Below are 21,332 nucleotides of genomic sequence, written 5' to 3'. Positions count from 1 at the left end.
GAATATACTGCATAGCACTAGTAAAGATCGTGAATCTACACTGGGACACTTGAATCCATCACCGGCAGTAAACTTCGTCTGTATAAACAAATGTCAACTGGTTTTTCATTTGCACAAATACGAAAAATCTATTCAATCTAGTGCTACAATTACAGCAAGAGAAATTAGTGCTTTTGGGAAAAGCCAAAATTCCCACGCAAAAGAATGCCAATGCTATTGAAAAATAAAAATACACCGTGGGTGGTAGAGTATTAAAAAGTGCTTCACGGACGAACATCAAACAACTAGAAGCGGAATCTGTTTTCGTCAGTAACTTTACCAATTTATTCGATATTGCTCATAAAGATGCTTTGACTTTATATTCAGTAAAAGACAAAGAGTTTCTTCTTGCCTGAGAGAGAAAGGAAGACGTGGAAGTATGTCCAATTGAGGTCGAACCAAAAGAAGAAGCAAACTAAACAGCGACAGCTTCAAATGAGTTGAAAATAAAAAGAGATTTGAACGTTTAAAAAGATGAACAAATGTTAAGTTAATCATAATAATATTGATTACATGATTTCAATGCAGCAGTAGGATAATGATGAGTTGTATGTACCTCCAGCAAGAGGGCGGAAAATATAGTCCAACGAAGGTCATCATTATTCAACTATTGTAACTTTAGAGAAGCGTCTGCTCAGATAGAACTATAAGGATCGAAAATGCAATGTATGTTTTATCAGCTACAATCATTAGTGGCAATATACGTGTTCTACCCTTAATCGAGCCAATAAGACAAGCTCGTCGAGAATATCGAGAAAATCGCTGATGAAATAAAACTTCATTTGTTACGACTATTCCATTGACAAGCCCATTGGGACGGAAAATTACTCAGATTTAACTTCAAAAGATAAAGTTGATCGCCTAGCAGTTATAGTATCAGGGGATGGTATTATGAAATTAATGGTGTGCCGAAACGCAATGGATCGAAGCCTACAACTGCAGTGTTTGAGTTACTTGAAGAATGGAATTAATTGAACGCATTAATTTTATGTCCTCATTACAATAAAGGCAACAGTGGAGTAAAGGCTGTGCGTGCGTACTTGAAAAATTGTGCGAAGACCAGTTTAGTGCTGTCGACATCACATACTGAACTTATTGAGAGGTTTAATGCGTTAATGGAGCTCAAGTGGTCCGAAGATTAAATATTTAACGATTTATGAGAAAGTGGAACTGAAAATTCGAGAAAAGTACGGAGTGGAATAATTGAAGATGCAGTAATAAATTAAATCCACAAAAATATGTTTGTCAAGTATATCATCGACGAAGAAGGACATTTCAGCCAGAGATGACTATAAGGAATTGCTGCAACTTTCCTAATATTCAGGAGATGAAACTGCTGTGATTTTAAGATTGTAGACTGGCGCGCTATATCGAGCTGGCGGATGGCAGTTAATTTAGGTATTGAATGTTCTATTTCGATCGCGTAGTTCAAACTAATCGCTAGAGAATTATTCAATTTAAAGCTTCTAACGTTTTGTCATACAAGTTTATATTAAGTACTGGTATACTGCGTTCAGGAGAACCATTCCTTTATAACGATCTTAATCTTTAGCGAACTCATAACTATAAAATCAAATATAGTTATAGGGCAACGCGGCTAAAGCCTCAAGACAATTATGAAATAAGTGAGACACTTATTGATTGTTTTTGATGTTAAAGTTTCTTCTGAGATGAAAGTTAATATGGTTAAATCATTAGTGAAAAAGGAGCGACTTTCTTTACGGCGTATTGGCAGCGAGACGATCGTGTTCAAACAGTACAATTGTCTGATTTGTTTCAAAAATAGCCATATTAGGTTACAGGCCTGGTTATCCCCCAAGATTTCTTAAATCAGAATTCAGATGTATTTGGGAAATCACAAAGATTTCATTGACGGTAAAAGGGTTCCACATCTGAAAGTAGCTAACGATGCAGCTGAACGTGATTTCAAGCTGATTCAAACTTTCAATGGGATAATCACCAATCAAGAAGAACAAAGCAGTATTCGTAAGTAGTTGAACAACATCTGACTAAAGTATCCATCAAATAAATCTACAATCGAGACATTGACATTTTTTCAACGAAGCATTATTTTTATACAATATTAATGATGATGATCATAACTTATATTAATATTTTAATTATTAAATATATTTTTATTCGCACCGAAATAATCATATTATATTTTTAAACAAGTTGGCAACCAGTAAAATTGAAATTTTTCTTGAAATTTTTACGAACGTTGTTATAGATGGATAAACATTTAAGTGGTGGACTTTCTCGAAGATAATTTTTTTGCCCACATTGCATATACTATATGACAATATTGTATGGTTCGTAATTTAATGTATTATTATAAATATAATTAATATAAATAAAAGTATGCTTTTAAATGAATATTTACTAGTGTGCCCTAAATCAGTTAGGGAACGTAGTGAAGACGCGCCCTACGGAGTCTAACCGGATTCGGGCACTAGTGCCCCAGGCTCAGTTAGGGTTCGAAGCTACCGGGAGCCGATTCGGTATCATTCATATTAAATAATGGCGATTAAGTTACTAGAGGGTCCACATTTTGGTTTCTTTGTGTACCTATGAATATAATCCTGACGCAATTCGTACAGAGTAGTTGAATAATTTGTAGGTACTCTATTTTGATTGCTTAGTATGAATAATATGTGATCGTAATTATTTATATTAGCATGTTGAGGATATGCTAATGATCTAGTAAGTAGTTGAACGAATGGTGTGGATGCATGGTTAGATGAAAATAACTTTGTGAGACTTGAAGGAAGTGTTTGTTTTTATAAAATTAAATTATATATTTCTATTTTTGTTTTCAAACGCATCACTTCAGGTACTTTTTGAATTTCTTTGTATAAAGACAAACAAAATAATTTATCCTCATCTTCTTCTTTTATATCGGAGATACTTCTATTGTTTATAATTTTCTCAATGATCTTCGCAAAATGTTCGTTGGCTGGAGAAAGTTTGATTTTTTTTTCTTTTTTACTGATGGTTTGAATTTTTGTCTGTCTGATTTTGAATTTCAGAACTACTCTCTTGGTTTGGGTTTTCAGTTTTTGGATTTTCATAAATCTGTTTCAAAATTGCTTACTATTGATTGAAGAAATTGTAATCTCCTAAAAAATAAATACGATGACTTGACAGGTGCTGTCGATCCAGACTTAACATTTATTATTTTTAGTTCTTTTACATGACCATCTCGAAGATTTTTCCATTTTTTTTCTTAATTCTAATCCTAAAACGAAAATTATTAATAATGTAGAGCATCATACAAATTAATACAATAATAATAATTAGATGCTAGGATTTATATGCAACAGTGTGTTTTCTTACAACTTCTGATTATTCTAATTACATAGTAGTGGTACTTTTATTTAGCATATTTTGGAATAAATACTTATTATTACATATTTTGAATAAAATTAATATTATTGCATTTTTTGACTATAAAAACGCGAAAAATTCATGATTTATGGTATACCTCGTTAGACTTTTTTACGTCATGTGATGTCGAACAACGTTTTAGTAAATATAAGAACATATTATAAGGTATAAAAGAAATCGTTCAGTTTTGAAAATTAAAAAAATCATGTAATTGTTTCGCGTAATTCATTTTTATAGCATTAATAATATTTTATTAATTTTTAAAACGAATTATTTATTACTATTTTTAGTCTATATTTAATATTTTTGGTATTTTTTTTATCAAGCAAAATACATATTTTACAATTTTTTATAACACATAAATCTTAGCCCTAGTAATAGTAATAATAATAGTATAAAATAATGTTATTAGTTTATTATCACAATAAATTGTTTTCTCTTTTATTTTTTTAGATACTATTATCAACAGGTTGCTCAATAACCGAGTTACATTACAGTTATAGAATTGAAAAATCTACGCTGAGGTATGCAAAGTACGTAATTAGGATCAAATTAAGGAATGTTGTAATGAAGAAATTAACAATCAGAAGTGGATAGAAATTTTAAATGAATTTGAAAAACATGTAAAATTCCTAAATTGTACCTACTGTAACATTAGATGGGAAGCATATTCCAATGATTCAACCACTAGATTCCGGTATCCAATTAAACTTATTATAACTATATACAAACATTTTTTTCTCTTATTTTAACGGCTGTATGTAATTCAAACTATTGCTTTATATGGCTTGATATGGGAGGTTTTGGAAAAGATGGTGACTCGGCAATTTATATAGAATCTACTTTAAGTTTTCATATAAAGTCTTTATATGAAAACTGACGAAAAAGAAGTTAGGTATTCCTGATCCCAGACCTATCACTCATAATGGAGATATCAGAGCTTCATATTATGTTATAGTGACTGGCTGACAAAGCATTTGGTAAGTTGAAAAATTTGATGAGACCTTATGATGGTAAAATGTTATTACATGAAAATAATATATTCAACTATCGTTTAACTTTGGTACGTCATTATGTGGAATGCACATTTGGAATTATGTGCAATAAGCGGTGAATACTACACCGACCAATCGTTGTAAAAATATACTTATTTTGCAGAAAAGCTTTATATGCTAAATATGTTAAAGCTTAAAGCTATCTGATATATTTAAGCTAATCGGTAATAATTTATACAGATAGCTACACAACTCAAAACCGAAATAATATTCTATCCAATGCTTTAATGCATCTTAACATCAAGTATAAAATAGATATAACTCAAAAATACCTAGAAAAAGATCACACTCAAATAGAATATGACAGCGTACACAGTGTCATAGATAGGAAAATGAAAAAACTGATTATTATTTACCGAGTCAACTATATGTAACAACTAACAACTAAGGCCAAAAAATATCCATTTCCATACAAAAATAAGCTGTTCTTTAAAATGTGTTGTTATATTATTATTCAAATCATTTTTATAATTAATAATAATATTTAGTTAGGAGACAAAATGTAGTCAAACAATAATTAAAAATATTATCTGACCATGACCATAAAATAATAGTGAGATGAATTAATAATAAAAATAATGTTAATATTATATTATTAAAACGGCCTATCTCAGTATGACTATCCCGTAACGACACAATATGTATATCTATTATCTCATGTAAAACTTTAAATTTACATCAAATTTGAATTTTTAATAAAAAAGGCTTAAAAACCTTCAATATATTTCATTTTGACAAGAAAAATCATTTAAAACCTCTACTGTAAAATTATAAAAACTAAAATAGATGTTGTTGCAGTGGACAGTGAATAGTGATAGTATGTGTATTGCATAATTATGTCAGGATAAAAGACAGTTTCAAATAGGAGTAGGTATACACTTTATACAGAAACATTGTCAAACCTAAATCCATTACATTACGCACTATAAACGTGCTGTAAGAGATGCAGATATACCTAATTCGAAAAAAAACTACTAAATGTAAGTGGTAAGACAATATGATTTAAATAGTTTTGTTATTTTTAAATTACTAAAAAAATAAAATCATAAATATATTTTAAAATTAATGTTTATTTACCCAATTTTTGTTTTTTATCTTCTGTATCTTCAAGATTACTAAACATGAGAACTAACTCTTTTCAAGCTTTATTTTTAAGGGTTCTGTTCGAATATTCACTTGACGTCATATCCCATAAAGCCGGGCTTTTTTCTATTTCACTAATAAATAAATCAGTTTCCATTTCCATTTTCTCAGTATAAAAATAATAATATTTAAATATAAAAGACAACGTGGTATGATTAAGGTTATTAAAAATAATTTTAAAAATCAAATTTTTACTTATATAAATTACAATTTACAATAATTAATAACAAACGCTGTTTATTTTCGCTGTTTCTTCGTAGTCCATAGACGCACGTGTCAACTGAACTATCCGATAAAGATAATCAACAGTATTTAAATTATTCGCAGTGTCATGTGTGGAAATAGGATCTTGCATGGTTCCTGCGAACGACACGCGTTATTGCATGCTATGTGAACGATTATGTATGGGAAATCCGTATATCTTAATACGTGCGATTAATTGGAACGCTTGTTCGCACGTCCATATGAATCTAGCCTTATTGTTTTCAATGTAAAATTCCAGTTTAATAATGAAACGATCAATATTAAAATACATGGTACAATAAAAAAAATTTTTAGGCTGATTTTTTTCCAAGTAATATGATATAGTTATATAAAAACATACAGCCTCTATTTTGACAGTATCTTCGTTTCAATGAAAGAATTTTGCAAAATTTGCGGTTTAAGGAGAGCCTACAAAAAACAATTTTTCGTATGTGTAATTCACGTTTTGTTTTGTTGAAAACTCAATACTCACGATAAAATGTGCAGCTAAAATATGTTAAAAATCAAATAAAAATTAAACTTCACTTAAATATATATAAATATATTTTTTTTTTGAACATCATTTCAACGAGCATAAAATAACGAATTGAACTATATACCACAGTATTTTTTTGTATTTTTACCGTAGACTATACTAACTAAGCTGTGCTTAATGACTATTGCTTATGTATACCGTGCACGTTCTGTGCAGACAGCTTACTTCAAAATCGTGGACTATGCGCCACCACCAGGCACCAGGGGGTTTTACCGGCGTTGTCATATTTTTTATGTATCCCAAGGATAACGTAATCAGTGGCGTCGGAGAAGGCGACAGAGGGGGCAATTGGCTCCTTAAATATAACCCAGAGGGAGCAAAAGTATAATTTTTACCTCTGTCCCAACTATATAAAATTAAAACGTATACCTACTATAGTAAATTATATTTAATTTATATGTTTATACGTATTTAAAATTAGACGTATTTTGCTGAGCGCATTGAAAAGACTAATAAAAACATATTTAAGGTCCATAATGACCCAAAAGAGATTAATCTATGTGATGATTTTACACGTTTATAAGTCTTTTACAGTGAAAATTGATTTAAAGTTAATTGCCTAAAAATTTGCTTCCAGAATTTCACAAAGAAAATCAACATTTAGAAATTTTTTATCTTATAAAGATTTTCTTTAAATATTTTCAAATGTTGATTTCTTTTAGGAAGTTTATTTTATTTTATTTTATTTTTTTTACTAATTTGTGTATTGAAATATTGTTAATTTTGAATTTAACTCAATAGATACAATAGCACAAATATTCTTCAATATTTTTGGCTGGTTTGGTATACACGACTTGTGTTATTTAACGTGCGACACTGTTAATTATCGTAACTATGATTTTTTTATACAGAATCGATTACCGTATCTCTGTCACTGTGCGTCATCTTGCAAGCTCATATAAGTAAAAAATATTCTGAGAAGTTGACCGCTGAAAATCTTATCGACTTAATGAAAAATTACACTTTACATAACTCCAAGTATTTAGCGGCTCGTTAAAACTAAAAAAAAAAAATATTTTCATATTAAAACAAATAGAATAGGTAATAAAATATAGATATTTAATATTTTCTTCTTTAAAAGCCTATTTTGTATATCAATAAAGACCTTATTTTTAATATAAATAAAATGTGCATTTTTTTATTAATGTGTATTAGTCCTTAAAAGTTTTTTGGATCACGAAAAATAAATTTTAAAATAGACTGCTGTAGAAATTAGTTGGTGACCTTAAGTCTATGACCAACGTTTGTTAAGGAAAATTCCAATAATTTAGTAGAAGAAAACTATTAAAAATTCTAAATATTTTAAAAATAAGATTATAAGTGAATATCAAAAAACATTTCTATTTACATTTTTAATTTTTAAGCCTAGTGATTAATACCTACTTAGCAACTAGCAACTAGTGTTGACATATTCAGTGTTTTAAACACACACACGATTAGAGTCATAAATTCGATAAATGGACAAAGATAATATTATATCAGATAAAATGTACAATAGATATTATAATGTATCTAATATGATGCTATAATGTATCTAATATAATGCTTATGCCAAAATTAAAGACAATATAATTTATAACCTCTAACGTTTATACGTATATATATATACGATTAAATAGGTCACGCATTCATGTGTGACATCATTTAATGATTTTATGCGTACTAATGTACTATATTATGTCTATATTATACTCGTTACAAATAATTCTTATAATATACTTATAAGTTATACTTACCTACCTAACAATAATATTTTGCTTATTGATGTAATATGTTTACAGTTATATAAGTAGATTAAACAATAATGAGTTAAACAAAACACATTATCTCCTCAAAAACCTATAATTGTACTTTGGGGAGAGATGATCTGATATGAACAAATAATAATTGCTTATGCAGTATATAATTCCATATAAACCTAAGTTTATATAGAAACAAAATAGAATAGAAATATATTATGCTATGGAGTATTAATATTTTTACATTCTCTTTTTCTCTTTAAAAACAAATATTAATCAAGTACAATGTTTTAAAATTAAATATCCTTATTTTTTTGTATAAATCAGGAAACAAAAAAGGTTTATTAGTAATTAATTTTATTTAAAAATTCACGAATTTCAAGTTAAAATCTACTTTTGAAAATTAAAATTCATAATACTAACCATAATATTACTCGTATTGTCTAACAATTAATTATATAAACCGATCGTTTCACATGTGCAGACATTTCCAATTTGTTATAGTAATAGTATTGGTTATATAGAATATAATTTATAATATTCTATAATCAATGATAATAGATATAAACATCGGTTGTATTTCAGACTGTTATAAGTATCATTAATCTTAGCGTCCTAGCTTTCGTGTACGAAACTCTATAATTTTATATAGAATAACAATTTAATTTATGCAACATTTCACTAAAACACCCAAACACCCATTGTTTTTTTTCCAGCGTGTACAATTTATTCTAATTTTTTCATGTTTACACGATATATTATTTTTTGAGTAAAAAAACATTTTATTTTATGAAACAGTCAGCAAAATTAAAAACTAGTAGGTATAATTTATAATATTCATAAAATAATGGCAGAAACCAAATTTCAATTTTTATGATAAATATAAAATGAATTTGCTAAAAAAAAGGGTGACTCACAAGTTCTCAAAATAGATTCGTAAATTATCGCAAATAACACATTATCACTTATCGTTTGATAATAATTGCTAAGTTAACAAAACGATGAAAGAGTCAACTTCGCAATCAAAAAATTAGTTTTGCGGGTAAAAAATAAACATATAAGTTTTAAAAATTGGCTTGCAAAATTTTAACGCATATGTCGATATATATTTTGACATTTTATAACTACATGAATGAGTAACATGAAGACTGAAGGGTCACATATTCTATTCTTATTTTCATAAAATTTACCCTTTATCTTTTTAATAACATCGTTATAAATAAGACTATAAGAGAGAACATAAAAAACAATAATAGGCATTACGTTGTTTTTTTTTTTAAATTATAGATGCCCTCCTGGTAAGGATTCCAAAAACTATCGTGGCTTCAAAGTTACAATTAATCATTCACATTTGTGAATGGTGGCAATCGATTGTACCTACAAGCAATCGCAATGCAATATTCTCGTATTCGTTTTAAATAAAAAAAAAAAAAAAACTATTTCATTAATACATAATAATTATGTATTAGAATCTAATGATTATATTATTACCTATTATTTTTATTATTATTGTCGTCAATACAAATTAGACATATTATAAGATTAGATACAATAACATTATAACTCACGAAAATAAAGAGGCGCATTTGCATAAGGCTCCGGAGCCAAGGATTTCAAACCTCTTCTATAGAAAGTTGGTTACTATTGGGTATTTTATTATGTTGTATCGGTTGTAATTTGTATGTATCTTTAGTAGTATACTAGTATAATTGTATAATAGCCATTAGCCTGTGCCCTGTACTTTTAAATATTGTAATTCTGGCCAGCCACAGGATTCATATCGTTTACGCGGCAAATTTTTCCAGACGTTCCTAACGTCCATCCATAATCCGGTAATAGTGTGATAAGAGGATAACGGTTTTCGTAACTCTAACGTTCAGACTTCAGATCTTAGAGGGCAGAGAATCAAAACTGACGACTGTTGGGTTTTCTGAGTTTTGATATTTGATACACCGTTTTGTTATAAATTTATTATCTTAATTTCCTTCTAGCTCAGCCGCTGAGCCGCGGGTCACGGGTTTGCATGTCGACTGTCGCTCTAAGACTTATTCGGGACAGACGAAAATCGGTGTTGTTAGGCTGTTCGTGGTACAGCTGATTGTGTCTTTTCAGGTAAGTTACAATAATTAATAACTACCTACCGACCGAAATATCGAGTCTTATTGTTCCTCGAACTGGATATTTAAGCCTAAATAACGATGGCTTAAACTTAGAACACGAACTAGAAAAAAATATATTTATGCAAATATTATATTTTCTGGAATTTAAATATATATGTATGAATCTAAAATTTTTAAAACTAACAATTACCAAGGTAATGCATTTGTGAGCAATGTGCTATGTGTTTTATGTAAATGAGTGAATATATTTGCATGTAGTAAAATTTATTTGTTGTATGACTATTATTTGAAAAGATTTTTAAATGTTCAATCTTGTCACCACTACTGATTTTGTATGTTAATTCAAACTAAATTTATAAACTTTTCCCTAAATTCTCCATAAAAAATCTATAGTTTTTAATTTGATAATTTTCAATTCTGTCATTACTCATAAACCCTAATAGGCGCTGATTTTTAAATTTTAGCATGAGGGCGTGGGCAAATAAAAAACTTAAGCTACTGTACAAGGATACTATTCCAATTCTTTTTATTGGCTTAGTTAAAACTAAAAAAAAACATTTTTATGTGAAAATATAATCTTTTTTAACTAAATTTATTTTGAAATCACTATATCATTATTTTATAAGTAGAGCGCAATTAATATTTTTTTCCTTTTCACGTTTTTGTTAGTTATTTTCACAAATAATAATTATTTGAATTTAATAGTAAAATATTTTTTTTGCATATTTTTACAAAATTCAAAATGTATTGCATATTACACCAAAAAAAATGTATTAAGTATTTAAGTAAATAATTATTATGAATGGTTTAATTTGTGAATTTTAAATAAATAAAAAAAAATTCTTGCATATTGTATAGCATATTTTAATACTTTTTAGTGCATAAAAATCTGTGCTCTATTTATAAGTAATACACTTAATTCCATTAATATTAATAACATAAATATTATATAATTTTTCAGGTATATCAATAATTATGAAACCTCAAGATCTATGTGATATTGATGATTTAGCTACATCTCTTATTGTTGATGTTTTCCTTGGATTTAATACCCACAAAATGAACATAGAACATAAAGATAGGTATAAATGTAAATCAGATTTAAAACCTATTATTGATGAATTCATAAAAAATCAAAGTATGAAAAAAGCTTTTGATTCATTTTGGAATCAAAAGTATATACCTAATCATTTATTTAAAGTGTCTTATAAGAAATTAGTCAGAGACCATATTGAACGATACATGGGAATGTTTTATTTAGATTCTGGTTTTCAAATTGAGCCATGCTATAGATATTCCTTAGAAAATAAAGTAGGAGCCAAAGTAAATGCTACTAGTTATTGGTATAAAGATGGAATTATTAAACGATTAGTTGGTTGTGTAGCTGAGCTGACAGAAAAAGAAGAAGATGAAATCTTACACATTGGGAAGAATGATTTTTCAGTCATGTATAGCTGTCGCAAAAAGTGTGCTCAACTTTGGTTGGGCCCAGCAGCATATATTAATCATGATTGCCAAGCCAATTGTAAGTTTGTAGCCAATGACAAAGGAACAGCTTGTGTTAAAGTACTCAGAGATATTAAACCTGGTGAAGAAATAACATGCTTTTATAGTGCTAATTTCTTTGGTGAAAACAATGTTAACTGTGAATGCTGCTCATGTGAAAAGTTATGTAAAGGAGCTTTTAAAACCAATGAAGAACAACCAAAATTAGGACGTTACAACTTCAGGCAAACTCATGGTCGAACTTATCGGTCTCCAGATAGAAGCCAAAAAGTAAAAGAACCAAAGACACCTAAAAAGAAAAAGAATGTGATTTTGGAACCTGTTACTCCTAACAAAAATCCTGAAGTTGATAAGGGTGAAGCTTTGCTTGGATCACCATACACAAAAATAATCCAAAAAACAAAAGGCTTAGATTTAGATAAAGCATCAAAATCACCAGAAAAATAATGGACAATAAGTAAATGAGGCATTATTTTTATAATATTGAATATACAATTAAACCACTGATTTAATTATTGTATAATCAATTAATGATTAAATTAAAAATTAAATATAATTTGTGCCCATATTTCAATTGAAATTTGAATACTTTCTAGTAAAACAATTTTTTTTTTTTTTTTTTATATATATATAAAATTATTAATAGTATTATAATTGTTTATCTATCACCAAATGTTTTCACTAGGTATTTACTGACCAATAATAGAGTATTTACTATTTAATAAGTAATTAGCAACCACAAGAAATTATGTAGCTAGCTTTAAATTTTAATTTTAATAATTATTTATAATAATTTGACGACTGTTTAACTTTTTGTAATTCTATATGTTTCCTTTTAATATGATATAAATATTATGAAACTAATAATAAAATTAAGTATTCTGAAACTTATATCTTTATCCTGCACACTTATATTAAATAATTAGTTTAGTAGAACCTCACTCAGTATGGCTACAGGTTGATAAGGATACATGACTTATTAATTATTAAGTAATAATAATTTATTTTATTATATTATTAATTTTTATATCCTTATCTTCAATAATTTTCTTTAAACTTTAATTGTAATATTTAAACAATTTTTTTTTTTGTTGTTGTTCAAATTTTTATTTTTGTAATTTAAATAAACTTATCTCTAATTAAAAATATTTTTTACTATTTCAATATATGAATCATTTTTACTGCAAATGTCATCTTAAAACTATAAAACAACATTGATTATTAAAAACAGTAAAATAAGGTTAGGTTAAATAAAATATTCAGATAAACAGATGTTGAGCTTTTATAATATTTATGCATATATTTATTGATCAATAAAAACATTAAAATTAACTAGTAAGTACAATATCATATAATATTATGTGCTAGGTAATAAAAATGAACAGCACTTTGGCAGTCTTGTGAAGTATAAATCCTAATTCAATAATGATTTCACAACTCCAACCATGTATTGGTATTATATGATACAATTAGGTAAATTTAGGTGATTTTTTTATAAAAAATTAATTTTATACTAGGATGATTAAGCAAGATCAATATTTGTTTGTAAATTGTATCCTAACGTACAACTTAATTACTTAAATAAAATTGAACATAAAGAATAAAGTAAAAACTCATTGACTATATGGTTTTACATTTAAAATAGTTAAGACATATTAATAAGTTTAACACTTTTTACACTCAAGAAAAACATTTAATCACATATAAAAGTAATCAAAGTAGAATACTAAACAATCACAGCAGTGGGGACTTGTTCTCCGTGTTCTTGGACCTTGGTTATGTGTACCAAGCAAAAGTTGTCTATCTAAATTTGAGTAGTGCATAATGCATAAAGTTGAACGTCTCAGTGATTAAACATAGTACAGCCGGACTTTTGACGATGATATTAGTAAGTCATCATCATAGAAATTTGTTTCTATTACAATGTTACCACTGAAAAAATATTTAAATATATAATAATAATAAGCTTAAAATTTCTAATTTAAATGTTTATATTAAAAAAAAAAAAACTATGTGTAACGTGTTAAATGGAAATTAGTTGATATAAAATAAAAGCAATACATTAATTAATTATAAAAACATAATTATTATTTATTTTATTTTTATTTGAAATAAACAATCTGTACCTTTGGGCGCAATAGGCTTATGTGATTAGAGTAAACATATACTTAATTCTAATAATTATTAATACAGATAAAAATATAATAAATAATGATATTCTTTAAAAAATAAATAATGAATTCTTGTATGTTCTTTAATAATATAAAAAATTAATCAAGAACTTTAAATACTCATAAAACTATACTGTACTGAATCATAATTTTATAAACTTACTTAAGAACATTGGCAGGCATCATTTGTGATTCTGGTGCTGCTTCAATTAGTGACTGCCAGGTGTTGGTTGAGTTGGGAATAACAAATCCAAATTCAAAATACCATTCCTCAAGACAACGACCCTATAATGTATAATAGAAAAATTTAAGATAGATAAAAATAATGTGTATGCAAAGATAATAAAAAAGTTTTGATTTTAAAATCTATATAAATTATCTAGTCTGTTACAAAAATGTAGTTTTATGTTTTGTTTACTATTATGATACTATTCATACCATGTAGATTAATGGGCTAACATTATATCAATAGATAAATTGTATATATAAATTTATATTACAAAGAATTATTTATAACAAACTTCTACATAGGCTGTAGACATATACCTTGAACAGCACTTTTTGTTGTAACCTCAATTTTTCCATAGGTTCTACAGATGAAAAATTTATCTCCCTAGATACTGCTCTACACTTCAATATTTTTTTCGGTACTTTAGCTTCATGTTCTTTGTCAGGTAATGATCTAATAAAAACATACATATAGAAGTTGAAAATTCTGCATAATTATATTATATAGATGCTATAAAAATATTTTAGATAATGTCCTTACAAATCCTCAGTGCCTTGCCATAATATTATTCCAGTATCAGCGTCTCTTAAATTCATCCAATTCCTATGAGAAAACAAGAATTTAATTTATGTAATTATTGATCCATGCTATCTTTAAGGTTTGACTTACACTTGGAATCCACTTAGAATATCCTCAGGTTTAGGTCCCATTATTCTATTCACAATTTAGAAGGTAAAGACGCTTATTGTTGGTGGTATCTATTAACGACGATTCAATTAATTGTTCAGATGGAACGATAAAACATTTCGAACGATCGAATGGTGACTGAAGCGGACTAAAAAGGCGATGTTGAAACCCGTATGAAAGACGAAAAGTACACGAAAACAATAAAATTAAAAAATATTGTGTGAACCTTTTCAACGTCCCGTCGGAGTAATAGGAACGGGTGCGCCGAAAATGCGGTTCGTCAATACTTAACAATGCTAAATGTGATATTAAAATATTAAATATTCATAAAATATATACCTAAATTATTATTTACTATCACTACTCAAATACTCAATACTCAATACTATATAGTCAATACTCATTAGCGTTATTAGGTCTTTTATTATTATTATTATTATTATAAATTATTTATATTGATAATCATAATCAGACCGCGACAAATGATTTTTTTACGACTGCCGCGATTTTGGCGCTGGAGGAAAAAATAAACATTGCCACCCACAGTTTTACTTCCACGACCGTCAGGCACACTCTCGCGCCACTCGATAATTTCCTGCAAGTGGGTGGTTACTGGTTAGAGTCGATGCTGCGCGGCGCGGGAGCTTTTGCGTTTTTGCACTTTACAGCTCAGACCATAACTGCCGAACACGATTATCTCTGATCGATCGTACGTCGTGCTCGGTGGTCTTATACGGTGTATGTTCTTTACGCGCTATCCCTACATAAAATATAACGAATGGATTAATTATAATTATTAGATAAATATATTATAATATATTACATAGTATCCGCCCGGAAATGACTTCGTTATCTGCCAATGTACAGACCGCCGGGATGTCGGACCCTGTGACGGCGGCGGACGACGGATCCGGGGCCGCGTCTTGTAATCGCAATCCGCTACTGTGTTTCCTGTGCGAGGACTATTACGACGATCCTTGTATCCTGATATGTTTCCACACATTTTGCGCCAAATGCATCCGGACCAAAAATCAGGATGGCAAAATCAACTGTCCCTTGTGCGGGTGAGTATCGTCTGCAATAGTTGAATATTTTAATAATATAGTAATATAGATAGCCGATAGGTAATATGTAGTCATATAGTTCAAGGGTAGTAGTCAGTAGGTACCTATATACAAATTGGCGGAGGACTGAAATCCTATTAGCCTATCTAAAAATGATTAAGTTTCTAATTGTATTAACACTTTAAAATGATATTGGACAATTGTAAAGTATATAAACTAGTACAAAACTACAATGTATATGGCTATATTTTATACCTAATATATTATAATATTATACACATGACTAGTGAGTAGTGACTCACTATATCTATATATATATATACATTTTTTTCTATACTTACATGTTTATTAATAGTATTTGATTTATTATAAAATTTATGGAGTACCCAAGTATCCATTATCATTATGATATTTTTTAATTTTTTTCTAACTGCCTATAATATATATAAGAATAAACAAATATATTAATTACCTATTATCGTGCCGTATCTAGATGTAAATTGAAACGCAATAATAAATTCGTCTATCTTGGATAAAAACTTCAATCATCTACTACAATTTATCTAGGTATTTTAAGTTTCAATAGCTTGAATCAAAAACAACAAAAAAGTTTTATATTAAGATATTACCTACATCTACTATTCACTAAAACACTAATTTCTAATAATAACTAATAATTGGTAACAAATTTGAAAAAAACATCTTTATTTACGTATTTTCCAATTATTTAAAAAAATAATAATTCAAAATCTTTTTCATTAATTTATAGAATAAGTTTAAAACCTGTTTTCTGATGTATTTTAATTAAAAAAAAATTCAAGATAATTGGATGAGAAGAACACCCCTAACAAAAATTTCCATTTTCACGTTTATATAATAATATAGATAATTTATAGTTTACTTATTATTTACTATTTATCTGTCAAATGGATTACGCTGAAAAACAAAATGATTTCGATATGAGTTACATAATTTTATTATCAAGTATTATAATTAGTATTCTAAAATTGATGAAAATGTTTGTGTATGTAGTCCCTTTACAGTTTTAATTTTCCAGGATATAGAACTAGGAGTGAGTTATATAATTTTATGATTTTCTATTATATTGTATACTATGAATTTGCCCATGATTTAAGAAAACAAACTATATGAATCCATTTTAATACTAAATAGACATTAATTATATGTATAATATAATAATATATGTATACACACATCTATATTTTTATATTATATTGATATGTGCACACGAGAACAGCAAATACGATTACAATAATATTTCTATTAATATCATTCTCGGGCCCTCTGGTATGGTGACTTAGATGTTTTTAAAGATAAATTATGAAATAATTCTATGATTTTAGTGAATATAGTTTCACTGTTTTAGTGATAATCTTAGGGAGTGTAGTGTTTGTTTTTATTGTTTTTAATATACTTCTACAAGCTATATCGAGATATCTATCAGATCCAGTCTTTGGCATATAGGTAATTATTATTATTATTAAATTATTGAATTTTAATTATTTTATTCTATGGTCATATTATCACTATCATTAATCGATATCGGTTTTTGTATGGTTTGATAATTATTTTAATTGGTTTTTCTAATTTGATTGTACTTAAGAATTATACTAATATACCTGCTTTATTATTGCTAGTTGACGAATCGACATTTTAACGCGTTCTATCGTGAGATTTTTCTGGACATCAATTTATAAGTGTGTATGTGTGTTTTTTAGAATTATTATACCTATTTTTAAATGTTTCAACTTTCAACATTTAGGTAATATTAAATGTTATTACAAGTTTATACATACATGTTTATAATATTAATAATTTAAGAAAAAATATGTTCAATAAAGTATAAATTATTAGATTAAATAATTATTTATTTATTATTAGATTAAACGGGCGAGCCCAGTTACAATTTAAATGTGGAACAAAAATAGAATTATTTACATAGATGAGGATTGTTGTATACAATAAATTAATTGATTAAATTACTAAGATACAAATTAAAAGAAACAATAGAATTACAAATAAACATATCAATATTGTAATTATTTACATGTTGCATGGATCTAATTAAAGGTGCGTTTTTACCATATGAAGTACGCTGGAATGGCACATAAAAGGTATCAGTTAGTCTAGTCGTATGGCCAGAAACTAAAAAAGAAATATTTGACAATAGATCTGGACAGTTAACACAACCTTTAAAAGTTTATATATAAAATAAATGTCATGTTTAACCCTTCTGACCTGAAGAGTATCAATGTTTAAATATGATAATAGTGGTTTATACGAAGAGTGAGGTAAACGTTGAATATTACATTTATTACTTATAATTCTCAAAAATCGATTTTGAATCGCCTCTAGTGAATGAATTGGACCAGACGTATAAGGAGACCAAATTATTGAATTATAATCCAAAATTGACCTAACAAAGGCGCAGTATAGTGATTTGAGAGCCATAGGATTATCAAAATGATTACAGCTTCGCAATATAAACCCTAGCATTGAGGACGCTCTGTTTTGAATTTGGATATAATGGTCATTGAATGAAAGAGAAGTCTAAATATACACTCAAATCTTTCACAAGGTTGACTCGATCTAATTCAATACCATTTAAAAAATACTTGTTTAATAAGGACGAACGCTTTTTAGTGAAAGTAATAACTTTACATTTAGAAACATTCATGTACAATTTGTTTATATCACACCAATCACTCACGTTATCAAGATCATTCTGAAGCAATTTAGTATCAAGTGCAGTTTTAATAACACGGAATAATTTAACATCGTCAGCAAAGGAATTGATATCCTTAATGTCATTAATATAAATATTAAAAAGAAGAAGAGCCAAATGAGAACCTTGAGGAACTCCAGAGGTAATATTATACATATATGAATTATAATTTTTAAATTTCACGTACTCTTTCCGATCTGATAAAAAGGATACAAGCCATGAAAATGTGTCAAATTTTGCAAGTGTTATACAAGACCCAAGAGTTATCTGTACCTATGTAGTATCATAGAATGGAAAAATTCCAGACTTCTGTTTTTTTGTTTAAGATCTAAGTTTGTGAACTGAGCACCTTTTGATATTTTGAAATTGGATTTTAATAGTCTTCTAGATGAAGTTTTTCGATATCTTTATGAATTTATATATTCCTTATGAGTTATGAACACTGATGCTAAAATATTTTCCAACTCAAACCATCTTAACAATCATAATATTATTAAATCAAGCCATATTTTTTCATTCATACCTATTACTCGCCTAATTCAACCAGTTTCACGTCTTTTTTTAACTTACGCGTGAACAGTTCAAGACAACCGCCTTTTCTTACTTCACTTATTAAGCCAGAGTTTTTGATAAAGCTCCTAATTCTTCATATTATTTCTTATTAATACTAAAATAGTAACTGTTACTAGTGATTTTTACTGATATAACGTAATAATTAAACTTCAGAGAATTTCTCACACGACAATTCCCAACAGATATAGAATATTGCCTATATTCAACCCCTTAAAAACGGTCCGCTTTCAACATTTTTAGTTAATTTGAACCAACAAGTTGTTACAATTAAGATAACTTTATTTTTGTATGTTTACACGTTTTATAATGAATAAAAATATATTAATCTACAATTTTGAGAGTAGTTTCTGATAGGAAATTAGAACTAGTTGATTTTTTAAGTTCATAATTCAAAATTCCAGACTTCAAAATAGTTGAGAAAAAATTAGGTCTTAAGGAAAATTGATTTTTGATTAAATCGTTTTTTATTTCGTTGTTATTTGATACGGTTAATTAGAATCTTGAAACTTTTATATTACTATTTTTGATAAATACAGTAAAATTTTCAAGACTCATTTTAAGCTATTTATATATATATTTGGAATTTTTGATCAGTGGAAAAAATGTGTCTAGTACATTACAGTAAATTACTCAATGACAATGTACACTTAAGTGCAGTGTAGTTGTATTTAATTATGTATGTACTATAATTATCGCCTTAGGCGCACATGGGGAAGTGATGAGGGTGCTGACTATCTCAAGCTCCAAATTAACACTTACAGTTTACCTGAATAATTAAGTATTTTTTCAATTATTTGTAAATTAATGTGGTTTATTGGTTTAGATAAAATTTTTTTTTCCGTTACAAATAGTTCATATTCAAAATAAGTATTATGTAAATGCACATTCCATTTTTCATCTTAACATTAAACAATTTTGCAAATTAAAAATAATATACTATTGACAATACTACTTACAAATAAAGGTTAGTTCTATATAATCCATTTGGATTGTATATTATTGCTTTATTTAATACTATATTTTTAAAAAATAATATATACATTTAGAATGTCTTTATAATAATTTATTTTAGACATAGAATAGTCAAAAATTAAAAAAAAGATTTTTCTAATGAAAGCCTAGAGCTGGTAATATCTGTTGATAATTTTTAATATATTGTAGATTGAAAAACACTGGTTATGCACCAGTATAAATAAAAAAAAAAATTCTAATCGGCTATCTACCCATAGTATTGAGATTTTACCAACAAAGTAGATGGGAAAGTTAAACTGCAAAAATTTGGAGTATGAAATAGAAAATTAAATCTTAATGTTAATTAGAAGATAATTACATAATACAATATATATATGTTTAAATATTTTAAATACATAATATATTGTATTACAGTTATCACTAGTTATTAATTATTTTCATACTAGTATAATTGAAATGTTGTTTAATTAAATTTAAAATTATTGTAATGTATTAATTGTCATACCATTGGAGGTATGGAGGGTATCATAAATTATTCTAGCACCTCCTAAATTTAAATATATTGTATGCCTATGGCCACCTTCAACCAGCCAATAGTTAGGTAGCCTTAGCTTTATATTAATATTTTAGGTTCATTTTAAACTATTTTGTATTTTAATCATATTAAGTAATTAGTAAACAAATATTAATAATTTATAATAAATTTAATAATGAAATTTGGAATAGGTATAAAATAGAGCATCTATTTCAGTTTTTATACTACTCTTAATAGATAAGTTTTGTATATTTTTAAGTCTTTCTATAACATATTGCCCATATGCTTGATCTGCATCTGTTGGATGTAGTTGCTTGTACGATGTCTTAATGTTGGACTGTGATTCATTAGACTGAATATTTTTTTGTATCTTGGTATGGTCAATATTTATAGTATTATTTGAAAATTCTTCTTGACTAACATTTTTATTTTCAAGTTTATTAAACATCTAAAAAATCAAATCAAAAATTAAAAAAAAAATTAAATTGTAAAAATGGCATAAGTAATTTAAAATGAAATTTCATATATTCAGTATCAAATATGAAATACATTTTTAATAGTAATATT

At 27.3% G+C, this 21,332-nt stretch overlaps 3 protein-coding genes and 1 long non-coding RNA gene across 5 annotated transcripts in view; 3 read left to right on the top strand and 1 right to left on the bottom strand.

Annotated features, from left to right (window-relative positions):
- The window catches only part of LOC112592948, an 8,488-nt gene extending 4,336 nt beyond the window's left edge, over positions 1 to 4,152 (top strand). The window contains exon 3 of the long non-coding RNA XR_003114573.1: positions 3,880 to 4,152. This is a non-coding gene — a long non-coding RNA (uncharacterized LOC112592948). The remainder of the gene's footprint in view (positions 1 to 3,879) is intronic.
- Positions 4,153 to 10,035: 5,883 nt separating this feature from the next.
- LOC112592969 (histone-lysine N-methyltransferase Suv4-20) lies at positions 10,036 to 12,328 on the top strand. Its single transcript, XM_025337150.1, has 2 exons — positions 10,036 to 10,274; positions 11,244 to 12,328. The coding sequence occupies exon 2, from the start codon at positions 11,258 to 11,260 to the stop codon at positions 12,233 to 12,235; it is 978 nt and encodes a 325-aa protein (XP_025192935.1). The 5' UTR covers positions 10,036 to 10,274; positions 11,244 to 11,257; the 3' UTR covers positions 12,236 to 12,328.
- A 1,083-nt stretch (positions 12,329 to 13,411) lies between these two features.
- LOC112592933 (retinal rod rhodopsin-sensitive cGMP 3',5'-cyclic phosphodiesterase subunit delta) lies at positions 13,412 to 15,278 on the bottom strand. The gene is made up of 5 exons (XM_025337094.1): positions 14,858 to 15,278; positions 14,729 to 14,791; positions 14,506 to 14,641; positions 14,123 to 14,244; positions 13,412 to 13,720 (listed from the first exon to the last, which is right to left on the bottom strand). Exons 1-5 carry the CDS (start codon positions 14,896 to 14,898, stop codon positions 13,639 to 13,641), a joined length of 444 nt encoding a protein of 147 aa, XP_025192879.1. The 5' UTR covers positions 14,899 to 15,278; the 3' UTR covers positions 13,412 to 13,638.
- Positions 15,279 to 15,426: 148 nt separating this feature from the next.
- LOC112592930 (RING finger protein 207-like) overlaps positions 15,427 to 21,332 on the top strand; it is a 29,806-nt gene continuing 23,900 nt past the window's right edge. The window contains exons 1-2 of one of the 2 annotated variants that reach the window (XM_025337092.1): positions 15,427 to 15,613; positions 15,703 to 15,939. In XM_025337092.1, the coding sequence (XP_025192877.1) occupies positions 15,716 to 15,939 (224 nt within the window). In that variant the 5' untranslated portion in view covers positions 15,427 to 15,613; positions 15,703 to 15,715. Of the gene's footprint in view, positions 15,940 to 21,332 lie in introns of both variants that reach the window. The other variant, XM_025337091.1, reaches the window with a different exon arrangement.

Source organism: Melanaphis sacchari, unplaced genomic scaffold (genome assembly GCF_002803265.2).
Source record: "Melanaphis sacchari strain LSU unplaced genomic scaffold, SCAv2.0 Contig19_pilon_pilon, whole genome shotgun sequence".
NCBI lineage: Eukaryota > Metazoa > Arthropoda > Insecta > Hemiptera > Aphididae > Melanaphis > Melanaphis sacchari.
Note: the sequence above shows the minus strand (reverse complement) of the source record. Positions and strands in the feature narration are given on the sequence as shown.

Bases quoted from the DNA above. Each gene is read 5' to 3' on its own strand.
- LOC112592969 (XM_025337150.1), top strand. From the start codon at position 11,258: ATGAAACCTCAAGATCTATGTGATATTGATGATTTAGCTACATCTCTT.
- LOC112592933 (XM_025337094.1), bottom strand. From the start codon at position 14,898: ATGGGACCTAAACCTGAGGATATTCTAAGTGGATTCCAAGT. The intron at 14,245-14,505 runs GTATATGTCTAC...TATACATTATAG, and splicing joins AACAAAAAGTGCTGTTCAAG to GGTCGTTGTCTTGAGGAATG. The intron at 13,721-14,122 runs GTAAGTTTATAA...ATATTTTTTCAG, and splicing joins ATGCCTGCCAATGTTCTTAA to TGGTAACATTGTAATAGAAA.